This window comes from Garra rufa, chromosome 1 (genome assembly GCF_049309525.1).
Source record: "Garra rufa chromosome 1, GarRuf1.0, whole genome shotgun sequence".
Lineage (NCBI taxonomy): Eukaryota > Metazoa > Chordata > Actinopteri > Cypriniformes > Cyprinidae > Garra > Garra rufa.
Genome location: NC_133361.1, coordinates 34,433,490 through 34,453,459, shown reverse-complemented (window position 1 = coordinate 34,453,459; position 19,970 = coordinate 34,433,490). Strand labels below are relative to the sequence as shown.

Sequence of the window (19,970 nt, the reverse complement as noted above, 5' to 3'; positions counted from 1 at the left end):
TATAACAAATCAAGGAGAACAGTGCAAAAAACTGTCTGTTTGTGCAAAAAAGGCGTTTGTGGTTGGCCAAACTGAACCAGGATTTCCAGGGCAAGAGTCTTGACAACATTCATGTTTGTTCTTTGTATCTTAATACTGTTTGAACATATCTTTAACACTTATTAACTTTAGTTTGTTAAACTATTGTGCCCTTTCCTGCTTACTAGGTCCTTCTTTATGATTTAGCAGCTTCCACATGTTTTTTTCTGTGGTTTAGACAGCAGAAATTAGCAGAACAACGTATTCAGTAGTACATTAACTGTGCAATCAGTGCTGTTGGTTTACATCCGAGTGTCTCCAATATATGGCCACCCTATATACTTACCAAACCGTGACTTTAGGAAAATTTGCTGAACATTAGGCTCCGTTGCCACAGCATCCATTAAAACATAGTTATGTATGTATATCTAGGTGTTCATTACTTTTTCTTTGTAAATTTTTCTCTTTTTACAGATATGGATGGCCAGCCCTAGTCATGCAGTGCCATTGTGTTTGGGTTTTCTTATTGCCACGTCACCTAAGGGAAACTGTCATTTTATAATGCATGCTGATCAGAGTTAAATGGCCTTCCTTTAGACTTCTTCTTATCATTATTACTTTATAGTGTTCTTGTGACTTATTTCATCTCTTCTCCAGGGTCTTTACATGTGTTAATGGATAATGGGCTGCTCTTCTTGGCCTACTGCCACCATGACCTGGTCACAGAAAAGCAGAAGATGGATGTTTAAGTCTATGCACAAGTCTGATCTTGTTCTCCATTTTGCTTAACTCACTTTTTTTTGCCATGTTTTTATTTTTACTATGGATTCCAGAGAGACTATTAATTCATTTGTCTTCCCAACTACTGGTCCTATAGGGTCTGTCCCAGCAGCTCAGGCCATAGGCTGTAGCCATTAGGACTACTTAAAGTATACGTTTTGTGTGTCTTCCCCTCGCCACATTCGTCATGACTCTGCAACAGTCATGTCCTTGCACTCCTCTTTAACAAATGCCATCTTTGTAATGTTGACTTGATGTCTTTACAAAGCATGTCTTCATCAATTTGATAACTCTTTAACTCTAGCCCTGTCAGCATCAGCTCTACAGCACCACCTAAAGATGAACTAGAGTATGACATGGCCAAATCAGGGGCCAGTTGTCAAAAAGTTTTATCTGGATCGGATCAATCTGGATTTGAAAATCCCATGTTTTGCTATCAGGATCAGGCAATCCATCTTAATTTTGTGCCGTTGTTTTTCAAAGCGAAATTGAATTGGATCACCCTAATCCAGATACACACTTTTTCAAAATTTGGATTTCTGGTGCTCTACAGAGCCACTGAAGGGACATGGTGATGGGGGAAAAAATAGATTAAAAAAGCCAATGTTTTGCACTGCATTTACACAAAACTACTTCTGACTGGTCCATCTCTGATGATTGTGCCACAAAAAAAAAAAAAACTTTATTTTTGTTTGATATTAAAAGCTGTTTATGGATATAACATGTCAAAATGTTGTAGCTTTTGGACCAGTTTTAAAGTTCTATTGCATTTTTGTTCCTGAAATCCACCTGTCTGCTGGGATCAGAATAATCCTTTTTTGTGATCAAAAGTATCCCAATCTTACTTAAACACAAACTGAGGTTTTAATCTGAATCAAAACCAAAATTGGATTTTGTGATCTAATCCGATTCAGAATCTTTTTTTCTCTTAAACAACCCATTTTCAATATTTGATCCAATCCGATGGCCAAAAAGCAATAAGTTTACATTTACACACCTGGCCCCAGAGCTACACCAACTGAAACCATGCAGATTTGAATATTGATAAAAGTTGTAAAATAAAGGATCAACAACAAATCAATTGTAATAGAGATCTCTTTATTATAGTGCATTTATCAGATGTTACAAGATGGGTTTAAAAAAAAAAGAGCTAAAAACAAAAACCATTTCAGTAAAAGAAAAACAAACATGTGCACACGTTCCTTTTGCTTTATTATTTTACAGAATTTTTGAAATTAAAGCTTCACATCTGAACATAGGATAGCTAAATGAAATCTGCAAGCTAAATACATTTTCATACTCATACACTTTAATTACTTGTCATAGATGATGCTTATTCAAATAAATCTTTTATCTACTACAGTAGATCTGTATCAGAAGAACTAAAAAGGCCAAAAAACATTATTAGAGTTATGAAACATGAATTTCGGTGACAGACAACAGGGGGAAGAAAACAAATCAATAAAACGCACTCATGTCGCTATCAAGTTTCACACACGGTGAAACATCACCTATTCCCTTGTGAGAGAGGTCAGTACAGGGTTAGGACCACTGGGATCTTTACAGCAGAATGTTCAATGCTGTATTCAACACTGCAGTTGCCTTTGGAATATGAAGGAAAACAACGCGTTTGTCAGTTTTGGATTATTAGATGCGTGTACACGTCCTCAAAGCGAACATCTCTCTGCTGGTGCTTGATTCTATCAATGACGTGTTTTAAAATGGACTGGTGCATCAGGTAGAGCAGCCATCGGCAGATGAAGAAAAACAGGGACATAGGAAAGAAATGGGAAATATGGAACGGGTACGGCTATAGCTGGCTGGAGGAGTTTGCGTTTTGACCTGCATCTGTTCTGCAATACAAAGAGAACCAACTGAGGAACCACTGGAGCTCTGATTTTTAGCGATCTATTAGGCATTTCAATTTTAAGCACAATTGGGAAAAATGAATGCATCTCAAAAAGCCCTTAGTGGCCTCACCTGGACACTCATGAGATTCTGACTGTACATACGATGCAGGACAACTTGAAAGAGACCATAATAACGAAATCATCACAACAATAAAAAAAAAAAGAAAAAGAAAAAGAGCTAAAAGAAGAATCACTGGAGTGGGAGCAGCTCGCAATAGGCCTCGCTGCTCCAGCAGAAGGCGCTCACTCCCTCCATAATCCCACAAACACTCATCGCTTCTGCAGTCGCCTCTTACATGGCAATCAAATCACATGTAAGGCTGTTAGTTAGCGCCTGGGATCTGATTGGATGATCGGCAAGATCCAAAAAAAAAAAAAAAAAAAAAAAAAAGCAGACACACAGGGTCAAATGATTTCTTTCCCACAGGCAATAGTTTAAGACGTTTCCAAACTGACTTTGTGTAAACGAAAAGGTTTCACAGGCTTGTGCTTGAGGACAGCAGTAGGGAAAGCAAGCTGGTGGTGTTCACATGGAAAGCGTCATGTGACGTACCTGAAAGCGTTAGCATGATTTTCAAATAACGCGAAGAAGAATGGATGGAAAAGAAATGTCACTTTATTGTCTGATTTTTTTTTCCTTCTTTTTTTTTCCCAACCTGATGCAGGTTACAATGAGTTTTATCAAATGTTGGGGGTCAAAGGATGGCAACTCACACCTTGTAACATTTTAGACATGCGTGATTGCTTCGAACATTGGGAAAGGGGAAAAATAAATCAGGCCTATAGTCTGGTTTCAGTGTATTAGGTAACAGAAATATTTAACATCCTGGGTCATTCTTTGCGTGCAGAAAACCACGGGGAGAGGAGGGAGAAGAGAGAGAAAGAGAGAACCGTGCTGTACACTGAGTGTCTATTTTGAAAGGCACAGCAAGGCTACTCCCACCCTCAGTTCATACACACACATACACACGTACACACTCTTTCTTGCATGTGTATTATAGACAGCACTGGGCAGAGTCTCTTACGTATACAAGACTGGACGAGAGAAAGAAATGGATAAACTGGGCAACCGGGCAAGACTGAAACCAGTGCTGTCACCCTTCACACACATTCATACACACAGCGCTGACAGAAGAGGAGAGAGGGTGGAATGGATCATTTAGCGTTTTTGAGCTGGTTGGAGAGCCAGTCGAGCCCTTCGTACAGACCGTCCCCACTGGTGGCGCAGGTGGCCTGGATGTACCAGTTACGGTGACGCAGGGAATGAAGGCCCAGCTTATCTGTGATCTCGGCTGCGTTCATCGCGTTGGGCAGGTCCTGTTGTGGAACAGATGAAAAGAGCAATGCCGTCAAATACTAGAACACCATTTTTGATTTGCGCAATACTGATTAAAAAAACCCCAACATCATTCTGACTGTGTGAAAATGTGCTGACCGTTCTGCAGATGTCACTGAGTTCTGCTGAAATAACTTTAATGACTCTGAGCCAGTTCATTTTAATTAATCATCATCAACATAACCAAAAAAAGATGAGTTACTGGTTTAAATTAGTCTAAAGCACTGGCTCATTTCCTTTACAGTATTACCAGAGAGGGAGAGTTACTTATGCTCACCAAGGCTACTTATATTTAATCAAAAATACTGTAAAAACAGTATTTTCATGAAATATTATATTTTAAAAGATCACATTTTAGTTCACCTTACTACTTTTCTGGGCATTTAATATGTTGCTTGCATTGCTGTCTATGCAGGGTCAGAAAGCTCTAAGATTATCACAAATATCTTATTTTGTGTCTTGAAGATGAACGAAGGTCTTACGGGTTTGGAATGACGTGAGGGTGAGTAACTAATGACAGAATTTTCTTTTTTGGGTGAACTATCCCTGTAACTCTCACTTTTGATCAAATTAATGCTGCTGAATAAAATGCTTGTTGAATGAACAAAATTACATTAACAAAAACGAATAAGATGAGGCATGACATACACCACATGCTGTATTATATACAGACTAATAAATTACAGAACGTTTAGCATAAATAAAATAAATGAAAGAAAGCCTTTAGATGCTTAAAATTTCAAATTTGAGCATTCTCAAAAAACTGTCAAAAATGCAACCATTTTAGTCACAGTCTAGAGCCCTGAAAGTTCATTTTTCTAACTGACTAATGAGTTTACGGTCATTACCAGAGAGGGAGAGTTACTTATGCTCACCAAGGCTACTTTTATTTAATCAAAAATGTAGTAAAAAACAGTATTTTCATGAAATATTATATTTTAAAAGACAATATTTTTAGCATAAGTAACTCTCCCTCTCTGGTAACGACCATAAACTCATTAGTCAGCTAGAAAAATATCTTAATTTGTGTTTTGAAGAGGAACGAAGGTCTTACGGGTTTGGAATGACATGAGGGTGAGTTACTAATGACGGAACTTTCATTTTTGGGTGAACTCTCACTTTTGATCAAATTATCAAGGGAGAAAAAAAAACCTCAACTACTGCTGTTAAATATACACGAGAGTCAGTTGGTATACATTACTATAATATTGAAGGTTAAAATTAACTCATTTTTTTATGAAACTCTTAAATTACACTCAAAGTTTTTATAATATTAAAGTTCCAAATATATAGTTATATTTCTACTCACATTCATTTTTTAAAACATTTAAATGGTGGATGACGCTTTTATTCAAACATAAATTAAACACTGAAGAACAGTACAAATTCTATAATTATACAATTATATGGTGCATATATTTAGCAAACTGCTCATCTCTAATGTCAGGGCTCTAGACTCATTCCACCCACTGGTTGCTCTTTTGCGACTAACGTTTGCAGGAGCACATCATTTGGTCGCTTTTTTTTTTGCAACAACACCGAACCAATGCATGCTAATAAACTTTTATCATGGTTTATAGTTATATGGTAACAACAGTGCTTAACATTCAACCAGTTCTTGTTCATCAGTAGTATTATTTGTGATTTGAATTTTGTGAACGGGAGTTCCTCTTTTGCTATAAGCCGGGCTTCGGATGCTTTTGGTTTCGATCTTGTTGTCACGTTTTGCCTACATACACCTCTCACTTTTTAAAACTAAAACAAAAGATGGATTCATTGTTATATTTTTAATTCATTAAAAAATAGCAATAAAACAGGCTACAATGACAAACTAGCTTTTTAGACACAGTCAAGAGCCCTGAAAGTTCATTTTTCTAGCTGACTAATGAGTTTATGATCACCAAATGACCAAATGTGTTTTTTCTGAGGTAAATGTGACATTATGTAACATTACTTACAAGCTGTAACATAGTGACTCTTCGAGCAGCTGAAACAATGATTGAGCAAATACATGGGACAGGATATGGATTTTGGTAAGTTGTACTCTCTTTTAACATGCCTTTGGATGTTAATTTATGTGTATTTTATGCTGTAGCTAGCATTAAAGCGGAGGAGATGATTAGTTTATGTGCACTTCACGTTGCTGCTTCTCTTGAACTGAGGCACTACAGAAATCTGTCACTCCATATTAAACAGCACCAAAAGGGCATTTATGGTTTAAATATTGTAATGAAATGGACAGAATTTGAAATCTGAGACTTTGCTTTAGATCAAAAGTGAAAAAGCAGAAATCCTATAGCGATTTATTGGATGGGAGGTGTGCTGCAATGTTCCGCTCATTAACTGAAAACAGGCTAGACTAATGATTTCTTAGGATTTAAGAATCAATATTGTTCTGTAAAAATGAGAATAGGTTAAAGTCAAGACATCAATATTTTATACCAGCCCTAATTAATACCCAGACTAATCAATGAAACAGTCATACCTGACATTAGCCATAGCAGAAGTCGGAAAAGAAACCAAATTAACACAGGATCGTTTTTTTCTCTCTTTTACCTGTTTGTTGGCAAAGACAAGCAGCACAGCATCTCTCAACTCGTCCTCCGCCAGCATCCTCGTCAACTCCTCCCTCGCCTCATTCACTCGCTCCCTATCGTTACTGTCCACCACAAAAATCAGGCCTGTGAAAGAAACAGTGAGAGAATGACTATGCGCTCAAGAGTTGCTCAATACCTGGTTCTGTGTGGGGTTTTTTTGTGTAGACACTTACCTTGTGTGTTCTGGAAATAGTGCCTCCAAAGCGGCCGGATCTTATCCTGACCACCCACATCCCACACAGTGAAGCTGATGTTCTTATACTCTACCGTCTCAACATTAAAACCTGCAAAAAGAAAAAGGGCGAACGTTAAACACTGGCTTAAAGAAAACAGGGGCAGATGGAATGAGGGTGAAAAGGCATGAACTTCTTGTGTCTCATGCTGGGCCCCCACTCTAATAATTTTAGCATATATACACACAGACAGCAAAAAAAAAGAGATGGGATAGAGGGATAAGAGATAGGACACAAAGAGATGGAATGAAAGGGGGAAGGGAAGATAAAGTAAAAAGCTAAAGATGCAATAAACTACTTTTTTCCTTCAAGTCAAAGTCCTTAATGATTGGTTTCAGAGCTGGTTTGTTTGATTCATAGCTTACACCTTTTATTGATTAATCTGTTTTAAACACTCATGGAATAAATTTATTTTCCAGAACCAAGCCCACTAAAAAAGGCACTCGTGTGCGTTTTCATACTTGGTGCAAAACAAGTTTAGTCTGGGTGATATGGACAAAAAAAAAAAATAATTCATACAAGTTGATATTAATAATTACCATGATAAATGTCAAATCTGAATTTCTTTTAATGTTTAAAAGAAGATTTTTGCTTGCAAGTAAAAGTTGTAGAAATCAGACGAATAATTGGTTTTAATCTACTCTCTATGGTCAGAAAATTATGTTTTTTAATTGTTTACACTTTTCCACTCATTTTTTTCTTAATAAAAAGTATCTTAGAAAAATTAATTAGTTTCTGCATGTTCTAATGAGTGATATTGTTTCAAATCATGAAACAGGTTTGTGTTACTTGCCAGTAATAATTATTATTTATTTTATATATATATATATATATATATTTTTTTTTTTTTTTTTTTGTCTCTTGATAGTAGTAGTAGCATGAGTTAGGATGCAGATGTAAATTTATGTTAATTATCAAAAACAGCAACATCTGTAAAAACTGTAACAACTTCATTTTTATATGGCGAAATTTCATTAATCTGACTGTTTAAAATGAACTATTGGTCTTCTATAGTAGCATGCATTTATATCGTGATAACCACAGTTGAAACCACACATATAACACCTCAATACCATGGTAAAAATGTAACTACTGTATAAGGTTTCTAGTTATTTGTGTGAAAAACAAGTCTAAATACATTTTAGTATAACATCATAAATACTATAGCTTAATCACAAAAATAATGTAGTTATATTCCATTACTCCTTTAATACATTAGAGAAAGAAAGCATAGTCAAAATTACAAACCGATAGTGGGGATGGTGGTGACTATTTCTCCCAGTTTCAGTTTGTACAGGATGGTGGTCTTTCCAGCAGCATCCAAGCCCACCATCAGAATTCTCATCTCTTTCTTCCCAAAGAGATTCTTAAAGAGGCCTGCAAACATATTCCCCATGGTGGCGGTTCTGCAGAGGAGAACAGAGAAGGTAAATGGAGTTACAAACAATTTGAAATTACTCAGCAAATTAAACAACAACTTTTTTTCTATACTGACAAACAAGATTTTGAGTGCCTGAAAATGGTGTAACATAATAGTATACATCAGGGGTGGAAATTGAAAAATAGAAGTTTAAACCCTGCAATGGGTAATACTCGCTTAAAGGAGTAGTTCACTTTCAGAACAACAATTTACAGATAATTTACTTACCCCCTTGTCATCCAAGATGTTTATGTCTTTTTTTCTTCAGTCGTCAAGAAATTACGTTTTTTGAGATAAACATTTCTGGAAATTTCTCCATATAATGGACTTAAATGGTGCCCCGATTTTTGAATCTTCAAAATGCCGTTTAAATGCAGCTTCAAATGGCTGTAAACAATCCCAGCCGACGAAGAAGGGTCTTGTCTACCGAGACGTTTGGTCATTTTCTTAGAAAAATATATTTTTATATACCTTTTAAGCACTGAAACTCGTCTAGCACTAGGGCTTGTAATGCGCGTTCCCGACTTTACGTACTCACGTCTAAAGGTCACGCGTGACGTATGCGAAACTACAGACCCAGTGTTTACAAAGCCAACTTGAGAAGAGAGAAGTGCAACGCAATCAAATACTCTTTAGCAACAAGGTACAACATAAAGTACAACGATGTCAGACGACTTTGAAGCTGGAGGAGCACATGAGATGGAGTTTTTCACCGTTTCCTACCTTTTTGAGCCGGAATACACAGACGATGAACTCTGTCAGAGAGAGAAAACTGCGACAGCTGACCGCGTTCAAATGAGACGAGATGGTGGTGCAAGTGTGGAAAATGCCAGCCATTTTCAGCGGAGCAGGAATCTCAGTGCTGTCACGACTGGACCACATCTGTTCCACTGTTACAAACAATCGGCGAGTCAGGTGATGGGACTGCTTCAAGCATTCGCTGCGTTGCAGAGCACGGTGGACGCAGTACGTAAAGTCGGGAACGCGCACTACAAGCCCTGGTGCTGGACGAGTTTCAGTGCTTAAAAGGTATTTAAAAATATATTTTTCTAAGAAAATGACCGAACGTTTCGGTAGACAAGACCCTTCTTCGTCGGCTGGGATTGTTTACAGCCATTTGAAGCTGCATTTAAACGGCATTTTGAAGATTCAAAAATCGGGGCACCATTTAAGTCCATTATATGGAGAAATTTCCAGATATGTTTATCTAAAAAAATATATATAATTTCTTGACGACTGAAGAAAAAAAGACATAAATATCTTGGATGACAGGGGGGTGAGTAAATTATCTGTAAATTGTTGTTCTGAAAGCGAACTACTCCTTTAAAGCACTAAACCCCAAATCAGTCTGCCACAGGGTTAGAAATTAACAAGGGCTTGTGGCAAAAATGCCACTAAAATGAACAGAAAAATTCAAGATAAATGGGGCAAAAAAATGCCCCTGAATAATTAAACAACATATCACGGCTGTCGCGATTAATGAAACATGAAAATGAATGAAAAGTGTCAACTCTCAGAATAACATTTAGATTCACTTGCACTCTATCAGATTGCTTTCATGTGCTTTTTTTGTGCAGCTTTGAGCCTTATAACCAATCAAATGAGTTTCTGTTGAACTTAGGAATGCATTGGCCAATCAGAAGTGCTTAGATTAGCCAGCACTGAAGCGTTGTTTTGTGGAGTGCACACTTTGCAAACAGTAGAATAATCTACAATAATGATTTTTTGTCATTATATAAACATGTATAATTAAGAAAGCATTTTAAACAGTATTTTGTTATTGACAGTTTAAAACACTGATTGAAGTAATTGGGTAAATTTAAGTATTTGACATTAAAGAAAACATATGGCTTTTATAACATTAAGATTATTACAAAAATGTTTTAAAAAAATCCACAATCATTTACACAGGAACTGATTAAGTGTTAAATGTGTCATGAATGCTTGTTATGGTTCAACCACAACTGGGGAAACAAGTGTAGGTCAAGGCTGATTCACCATGTGAAGAGAAAAGAGGAGGGAGGAGAGTCACAGAAACAAAAGGCCCAATGATGAGGTGAATGCAAGATGCCACCGGTGGAAAGAAGAGTACAGGAGGTAACCAGAAACCTGACAAACCTGTAAGAGGAGACACCTGCCCTCTGAATTAATCAGAGACACAGAGGAAAAAAAAGAGAGAGGGCTGGAGAGCCTGGTCTCCATCGACTGAGTTACACTCTAATCCCAACTGTAACTCAAGCGATAAACTACAGTTTTAGACAATGAGGCCACCATATCCCTAGTCAGACTCAGATCTTTGAAGAATTATAAACCCCCAACAATTGTTTTCATGCAATAGATGGGTGACCTTGTTAATCTGGTTTAAAACCTGTAATGTTTGAAAAATGTATTTACAAAAGAGCTGTGCCGATACAATCATTTATCACTTTACTTTCTCATAACATTACATTAATACTATAGCCTTTAATTATTTTCATTTATATAACTATATGCAGTTAATAAAGAAGGTCATCTAAAGCCTAAACTCTGAAACCAATGTGTCTGAGTCCAGAAAGAAACTCATTCATTTAAGCTTTTCTTTTGCAAATTGCTACAGTTTTAATCATGATTTAACTATAATGACATAAAGCACAGTGACATTTTGAACTGTGACATACTGTATTGTGAAGCAGCAATACCATATACTTTATACAAAATACATTCTGCAAAAATAAATCAAAAGACTGCAGCTACACACACACACACACAAAAAAGTCGTTAACAAGTACTTAATCTGAAGGAATGTACTTTGTCTACTGAGTCTAATTGTGGCACAAAAGTTAGGCGCTAAGAATGGTGCGAGAACACACCCGTCGAGATTGTGAGAGCAGTGTCCTTTGGGTAAAAAGAAGAGAGGTGGGGCTACAGAATGCAGTGACACCAGAACAAAACTACTACATAAGCCTCAAACTATTTGGAAAAACACCCTTTGTTTAAACGATGTGCTCGACAAGGGGCCACATCACTGAAAGAAGACCCTGTAAATACAAGGAAGTGCTACAAAAAATGACTCATTCTGTAACTTACACATATTTTCACAGCTTGACTCACTGATCAGTCAGACAGGTTGCATTATGGTCGATTTGTGTTTTAGATAATGAAAGAAAATGCAAGATGGAGTACGGAGGAGAAAGGAATAGTTAAGGACACATTTTTAATCGGCCATTGGGTATTTCAGCAACAAATTAAACCACATCAATTATTTACAAGAACCAAAGAAAGTTGAATTATTGAGTAGAAAAGGTGAAACGAGAAGCTCTTGCTAATGAAGCTGCTGTAGTCATAACTGTACACCAATGTATGTCCTGTGTAAATAAAGCTAGAACGTCACACATTACATTGAAGATTACCTCTTACGTCTACAACGTCTTAAATAAAAAATGTGATGCCTGTAACAGGTTTCAATGGCTTAAAAAAAAAACTGTTAAGTGAAATTGTGCTCTTTCTCTACTATGATTCACTTTATCCCTCTGTGCAGCAACACATTTAAAAACATGCATCAGATGTGATGAGTATTGCTGATTTTTTTCCACTGGTTTACAACAGACTGAACTAGTCATGCTGAAACTGAAGGCATTTAAGAGTAAGCGCAAGCTTAAATAACAGCCCCATTCTTACTCTGAAGTCTTCAGCTTAAAGGGTTAGTTCATCCAAAAATTACAATTCTTTCAATAATTACTCACCCTCATGTCGTTCACAAATCGTAAGACCGTTGTTCATCTTCAGAACACAAATTAAGATATTTTTAAAGAAATTCAAAGCTTTCTGTTCCTCCATAGAAAGCAAGGATCCTTCCACATTCAAGGCTCAGAAATGTAGTAAGGACATACTTTTTGTGCACAAAGGAAACAAAAATAATGATTTTATTCAACATTTCTTCTCCTCTGCATCAAAAATGGCACTGGGGTGACGCAGAGGAGAATAATGGAGGGTCAAATCATCAAAAATATCTTAATTTGTATTCCAAATACAGTCTTATGGGTTTGGAACAACATGAGGGTGTGTAATTAATGACAGAATTTTAATTTTTGGGTGAACTATCCCTTTAATACTTAAAAAGCAGAGTAACATTCACAAACACTACCATTCAAAAGTTTAAGTTTTTTTTTTAATGATTTTAAAAGAAACCAAGGCTACATTCATTTAATTAAAAATAAATATTGTTAAATATTATTACAATTCAAAATATTAACTTTATTGTATTTTAAAATGTAATTTACTCCTGTGATGCAAACATTACATCCTGATGTAAGATTGTGTTGTTCCTATATAACTCCACCAGCTGTCTGCTAACATTTACAACAGCTTTCACTAAACACACAGTACATACAAAAAATGTTTATTTTCCCGGCAAGCAGTTTTAACAAACAGCATTCCTGGTACTTGGGAATTTAAAAAAAAAACTAGTCAGCTAGTGTTTAAATTGAAACTTAAGATTTTTTTTTTTTTAAGAAAACCTTGGCCAGTCAAAAGTTTTTGAACAGTAAGATTTTTTTTTTAGTGAAATCTCTTCTGCTCATCACGCCTACATTTATTTTATCCAAAGTACAGCAAAAACAGCATAATTTTTTAATTTTTACTATTCAAATTAACTGTTTTTTATTTGAATATGTTTTCAAATGTAATTTATTCCTGTGATTTCAAAGCTAAATTTTAGCATCATTACTCCAGTCACATGATCCTTCAGAAATCATTCTAATATTCTGATATTAGAAAAAACATTTATTATTATTCTTGAAAATAGTTGAGTAGAATGTTTTCAGGTTTCTTCGATAAATAGAAAGTTTAGAAGAACAGTGTTTATCTGAAATAGAAATCTTTTGTAACATTATGCATGTAATTAACATCACTTTTAATCAATTTAAAGCATCCTTGCCTAATAAAAGTATACACTGAATCCAAGCTTTTGAATGGTGTAGTGTATAGTGATCACAGGAATAATTTACATTTTAAAATATATTCAAATAGAAAAGCTATTTTAAATAGTTAAAATATTTCAAAATTGTACTGTTTTTGCTATACTTTGTTTAAATTAATGCATGCCTAGTGAACATCAGAGACATTTTTAAAAGATCTTACCGTTTAAAACTTTTGACTAGTAGTGCACAAGGTTGCGCATGAAAGGTGACAGAAAGCTTTATGAACTCTGGCTAATGAACAACTCATTATGAGAGAAATCAACACCTTCCCTGCAACAGCTCAGGAAAGTCACTTCATGCTTGACGAATAATAATTAAGCTGATGATTAATCATAACCTTAAACGTGCTTTTAGATTATATCCAAAAATCATCACTAACAAAAACAAACCAGATGTCAAATACACCCAGATCTCTAATGAATCAATCTCTTAGTGAGATTAAACACTCTTTAGTAGTCCATGTGATACATGTAGGATACACCTATATGGAAATGAAAATGCTCATCAAACTTGAAAAAAGATCAAAGACTGAAATAGTTACGACAACTCATTTATCAGGCAGTGAGGAAGTGAGAGCATAACAGAGGAGCTAGAGAAAAATCACATGACAACATCTGATCCCATCCACAGTTTCAATGTTGCGACAGACACAGCCAATAATAGCGAGAAATGCTTCCTAACTAGAAATCAACACGTCAGTCATTCATAATCACTGACTGGGAGGCTGTGCCTGCTTATGAAACACCTTACAATTCATCAGAAGCAGTACAACCACATGTATCAAACCAGATCTGGTGTTTCCATCTGACCTAAAACTGAATGGGGGTTAAGTAAATAATTATTTACAGCGAACTACGATTACACTTGATTTGACTCAATCGATTCCTTCATGCATTACAGTAGAAACCTGGTGTTTGACACCTGCTAGTTATGTAGACATGTAATCACAAATTAAAAGCAAATAGCATTAATATAAATGATGGTTTTATATGTGCAAGTAGCACAGGTATATTTGTAGCAATAGCCAACAAAACATTACATGTGTCAAAATTATCGATTTTTCTTTTATGCCAAAAATCATTAGGATATTAAATAAAGATCATGTTCTATGGAGATATTATGTAAATTTCCTACTGTAAATATACCAAAACCTAATTTCTGATTTATAACATACTTCATTTGGACACCTTTAAAGACGATTTTCTCAATATATTGATTTTTTTTTTTTTGCACCCTGAGATATCAGGTTTTTAAACAACCGTTTCTCAGCCAAATTGTGTCCTATCCTAACAAACCATACATCAATGGAAAGCTTATTCATTTAGCTTCCAGATGCATAAATGCTGTATAAATTTAAAAATATATATATATTTATGACTGGTTTTGTGGCTCAGACTCACATACCATTTTTTCATGATGTCTAAGACTGGATCAATCCTGTTCTTGCTTGTCAAAAAGCAAACCTCTTTAGACATACATAAAGCCGGTTTCCACTAATTATAGAAGCATCATTTTCAGGTGAACTCTCAAAACCAAACGAACATCTTAAGATCTGAAATACTCGACAGAAACAACGTCAGTTTCTTCGTACCGAACCGAAGGATCTCAGAAACAAGGCCTAACAATCATTCACACTAACAGATTACGCACAGTCAATGTATGACCCTCTATGCTGATTTTGAGTCACTGCGATCTAATAGTCTGTTCAAGTCCTCAATAGTTTCTTAATATTTACACTGCCACGACACAAAAGATCGCATAATCAATTTAGATTATCAGCGTTCATGATAAAGGGAGCGTTCTGCTTGTGTTGCGAGCGACGCCTTGTCGTCTGCTATGTGCTAAGGGCGCAGGCGAGGTAACTAGATCACTCTACTGTTTACTTGGCGGCTACTTGTTTTACTCCGGTCACTCATGAGAAGCTATATAACTGTTTAAATTGGTAAAAAATGTTTACGCAAAAAAACAGTACGCTGAAAATGTTTGTATATTCGGATAGGTAGGCGCGAACTGGTTGTGCAGTTCCACATCAGCTAAGCAAACATCCGTTCGTTAGCCTGTTAGCCTCCCTGACTGAAATGATAATTCATAACCGAAGTCTAGTTTTCTCTTAGCTATATATGAAAGACAAATCAATTAAAATACCTCTACATGACATACGTGAGAATGACAACGCAAAACGAGTCGTTTCGCCATTATTTACCTTTTGGTGCAGTTTCGCTACAATTTTTTCCGGTTCTCCTCCTCACCGCTAAAAACAAAATGGCGTCTTTCTCTAGTCCGAGGACGGTGGCGTCATTGGCCCCGCCTTCGCGTAAGTGTTGTCCAATCACATTCTCCAAAGTGTATGCGAAACCCCACCCCGTTGTTGTCTTCGTCCAATGAGCGCATCGTGGGCGTGAGAGGCCGAGGTACGCGTGTACAGGCCGCCTCTTCCCATGCAAAATGAAAGATGAGTCGACCTGAATATGTTTAGCAAATGTATGGCCCTGATGAGAACCTCATGTTTGCGAACCGCGCTAACCAGAGGGATGGGTAATTATAAAGTCAAGGGATAAATTAATTGAAGGTTTGTGTTGGAAATGGATGTTATAAATATATGACAGATAAGCTGCTTTGACTGGACTGTGTAACATGTAACATGAAAATGTAGGTACTGGATGAGGTTACCCTCTAGTGGTAAAGATGCTACAACGTGTCAGGTGTCCGTCCTGTATCGCCTGTGATGATAACAATCAATGGGGAGTAACTAGTTACATTTAATGACGTTACGTAATTTAATTACAAAAATGTGTGTACTTATGAAAATGTTTACAAGTGCAAAGGGGGTTACATCTAAATATTTTCACACATACATACAGATTTAATTCCCTTACGAAAATTAACCATGGTTTTATTATAGTAAAAGTGTAGTAACTGTTTTTTGGCGTATTGATTGCCATTTGTATAACCACAGTTTTACTACAAATACCATGGTTAAACTATGGTTAGTGTAGCAAAACCACGGTTAACTTCTGGTTACCATGGTTTAATTATAGTAAACGTTTTTTTTTTATTATTTGTAGTAAAACCATGGTAAATTTTCATGATTTCTTTCTCAAATTGCATTGACTGCTCTACACTCTTAAAAATAAAGGTGCTTTAAAAGGTTCTTCAAGCGATGCCATAGAAGAACCATTTTTGGTTCCTCAAAGAACCATTCAGTCAAAGGTTCTTTAAAGAACCATCTCTTTCTTACCTTTTTATAATTTGAAGAACCTTCTTTCACCACAAAGAACCTTTTGTAAACCTTTGGTTCTTTATGGAACCATTTAGACATAAAAAGGTCCTTCTATGGCATCGTGAAGCACCTTTATTTTTAAGAGTGTAACTATTTTACATACGGGACACCAATGTTTCAGCAGTTTTTTTGTACACAGAATTGTTTTATTTCCTTTTTGGGTTGAAATATATGCTTTAAGAATAACTGTTTTTTCCGAGGCATTGTTAGATGACAGTGTTTTTTGTCATAGCTGTGCAAAATTTTGATTTCAAAAACAGTATTGTAGTTATTAAACTATTTCTGGTTATGGTTTTAAATCTGTATTTAACCTCATATAAAAAAAGAAAGAAATCTTAAAGTAAAAAGAGGTGCCAAAGTCTGATTTTGTGCTTTAAAATGCAATTATTATAATCTTAATTCAAGTGATGAAGGATTTTGAAAGCCTGACAGTAATCAGTGTTGAGTACTACTGTAAGGTTAACCCTGCCTGCTTTAAATGTTTGAAAATGACTCAACATTCATGACATTCATTAGAATTAGAACATTAAATTCAGAGACGTATTAATAATTAAAATAGTTACACTACTTATTACATTACCTATTACATTTCTAAAGTAACCTTCCCAACACTGAAAATAATAATAATAATAGGCTTTTGTCATATCTTAAATCCTTTATATAAATACTTAGCAGGGTTATTATGGTTAACAAAATCAATAAATAAAACAAACCATTTAAAATATTTTTGCTACTTGAAAAATGTAGACATTAAACAAACGAAAAGAACATTTTTAAAAACAAAATTACTAAAACTTTAATTAAAATTAAAATGGGAAATATAAAACCAAATATTATTTTGGTTTATAAACCCTATATCTCAGTGTTACTAAAATAACACTGATGATACTTAGAAAACCTTCCTTAAACATACTTCCTTTTTATTACCTTATTTATTTGTGACCCTGGACCACAAAACCAAGTCTTAAGCTGCACGGGTATATTTGTAGCAATAGCCAAAAATAAATAGTTTTGTTGATTTTTCTTTTTAATGCCAAAAATCATTAGGATTTTAAGTAAAGATCATGTTCCAAGAAGATATTTTGTAAATTTCACACCTTAAATATATCAAAACTCAACATTTTTGATTAGTAATATGCACCTGCTAAGAACTTCATTTGGACAACTTTAAAAGTGATTTTCTCAATATTTTGATTGTTTTGCACCTTCAGATTACAAATTTTCAGTTGCTTTCAGTTGTAGTTATATCATATTATAAATATTGCCCTATCCTAACAAACCATACATCAGTGGAAAGCTTATATATTCAGCTTTCAGATGATGTATAAATCTTAATTTTAAAAAATTGACCCTTACTACGGTCCAGGGTCATTTTTGTCTTAAATCGGGATGACTCCTCATGAATACAGTTGCAATCCAAATTATTCAACCCCCTTGACCTGCAAGACATTTTGCTGCAGAGAACAAAATTTTGTGAAAACAATTCAACAAAGGCATCAGTAAACTATTAGAAAAAGTTTATTCATACACATTTGAGTAATTTTGAGAATGTAAGTTGATGACTAATGAAAGAAAATTAAATTGGCTCTAAATGTTCATGTTCAAAATTATTCAACCCCTGTTCAACATTGCTGTTTTTTAGTCAGTTATTTTTATGGTGGGGAACAAAATTGTCTTAAAACACAATAAAGCCTTTAGAAACACTATTTAAAAACAGAATGAGCTTGAGCTGTTACACATACATACAGTTAGTCCATGCATGTGCTGAAGTCGAGTAGAAAATATGGTAAAGTCAACAGAGCTCTCACAAAAGCTATAGAGAAGAAATGGTTTTATTATATTATAAAGTCTAATGCTGTATGAAGATTTTCAAGACATTTAAAAGTTCCTAGAGACACAGCTGGCAGCATTATTCTTTAGTTTAAAGTGTGTTGTACCAGAAAACCTTTGAGGATGTTGAACAAAAAAACACAATATCATAAAATGTTTGATCAGAGCAACTGAGAAAAACCTGCAATGTACAGCCAAATACTTGCAAGATGACCCAACGAAAGGAGGAAAAACATTTCAATGCAGAGCACAAGATGAACACTAGACAAGTATGGCCTTCATGTTGTGGCATCTTGCCGAATACCATTCTTGACCAAGAAGAACAAAAAGACCGACTTGAACATCCTAAAATTGATCTGGATAGACCTGCGGAGTTCTGGAAGAATGTTTTTTGGAGTGATGTGACCAAACTGGAACTTTTTGGACCCATGGATCAGCAGTATGTCTGGTGCAAAAAAGGCAAAACTTGTAAGCAGAAGAACACCATCTCCATCGTCAAACATGGAGGTGGATCAGTCCTGTTATGGGGTTGTTTTACTTTAGCAGGAAGTGGAAAACGTGACTGTATGAAGGACATCCTGGATTCTTTGAAGTATCAGGACATTTTTGCAAGAATTGTGATGCCTTTGGTGCAAAGGCTGAAGCTATTAATCAATTGTCTTTCCTGCAGGACAGTCATCCCAAAGTAAACAACCAAATCTACTTAAGCTTGGTTCAGGGATCAGTCACAGAATGTTCTTGAGTGGCTTGTTCAGTCTCCAGATTTAATTCTCATTGAAAATATTTAGTTGAATTTGAAGAAAGCAGTAGCAATGTGAAACTAAATATTATCAGTGGTCTAAAAGCTTTTTCAGGCGAGGAATGGGCCAAAATTGCAGTAGAGAGGTGACAAGAGCTTCTAAATACTTTCAAGCAGTGTTTATTGCTAGTTTTAAAGAATAAAAGATTCTGCACCAGATTTTACTTTTGGGGGTTGAATAATTTTGAACATGAACATTTAGAGCCAATTTAATTTTCTTTCATTAGTCATCAACTTACATTCTCAAAATTACTCAAATGTGTATGAATAAACTTTCTCTAATAGTGTACTGATGCCTTTGTTGAATTGTTTTCACAAAATTTTGTTCTCTGCAGCAAAATGTCTTGCAGGTCAAGGGGGTTGAATAATTTTGATTGCAACTGTATATAAATAGCATAAAATCAACAGTCCACCAGATGGTATTATATTCTCCTTGCTCCCATGAGCTACAATAGTCAACATTAATTCTGCAGAATATAGACAGTTCAGTCAGCAGAGGGTGCTACAGATAAGACAAACCAAGCCATTGCCAATCCACTGAAGCCACAAAGCTATTCATTGAAGTTCTGAAGCTACTGTTTTTGTTGTTGATTTATTTTTTTGAACTTGTACTTGGATGACACATTCAAAATTTTAGGTCAATGTGGGACAAAGTACTCGTCTGCCTAAGCAGTGGACTCTAACTATCTGAAAGTACTGTTAACACAAAAGCTGGGTATCTAGAGAGTCTGCCATTAAATGAATTAAGCTAATTCTATTTTTAGGCTGAAGCTTCCTTCAGGTTGCACCAACTTAAATACCTGAAATAC

At 35.5% G+C, this 19,970-nt stretch overlaps 1 protein-coding gene across 1 annotated transcript; it reads right to left on the bottom strand.

Annotated features, from left to right (window-relative positions):
- Positions 1-1,879: 1,879 nt before the first annotated feature.
- Positions 1,880-15,538, bottom strand: arf2a (ARF GTPase 2a). Its single transcript, XM_073839226.1, has 5 exons — positions 15,456-15,538; positions 8,123-8,280; positions 6,815-6,925; positions 6,601-6,725; positions 1,880-4,025 (listed from the first exon to the last, which is right to left on the bottom strand). Exons 2-5 carry the CDS (start codon positions 8,268-8,270, stop codon positions 3,864-3,866), a joined length of 546 nt encoding a protein of 181 aa, XP_073695327.1. The 5' UTR covers positions 8,271-8,280; positions 15,456-15,538; the 3' UTR covers positions 1,880-3,863.
- Positions 15,539-19,970: the final 4,432 nt, after the last annotated feature.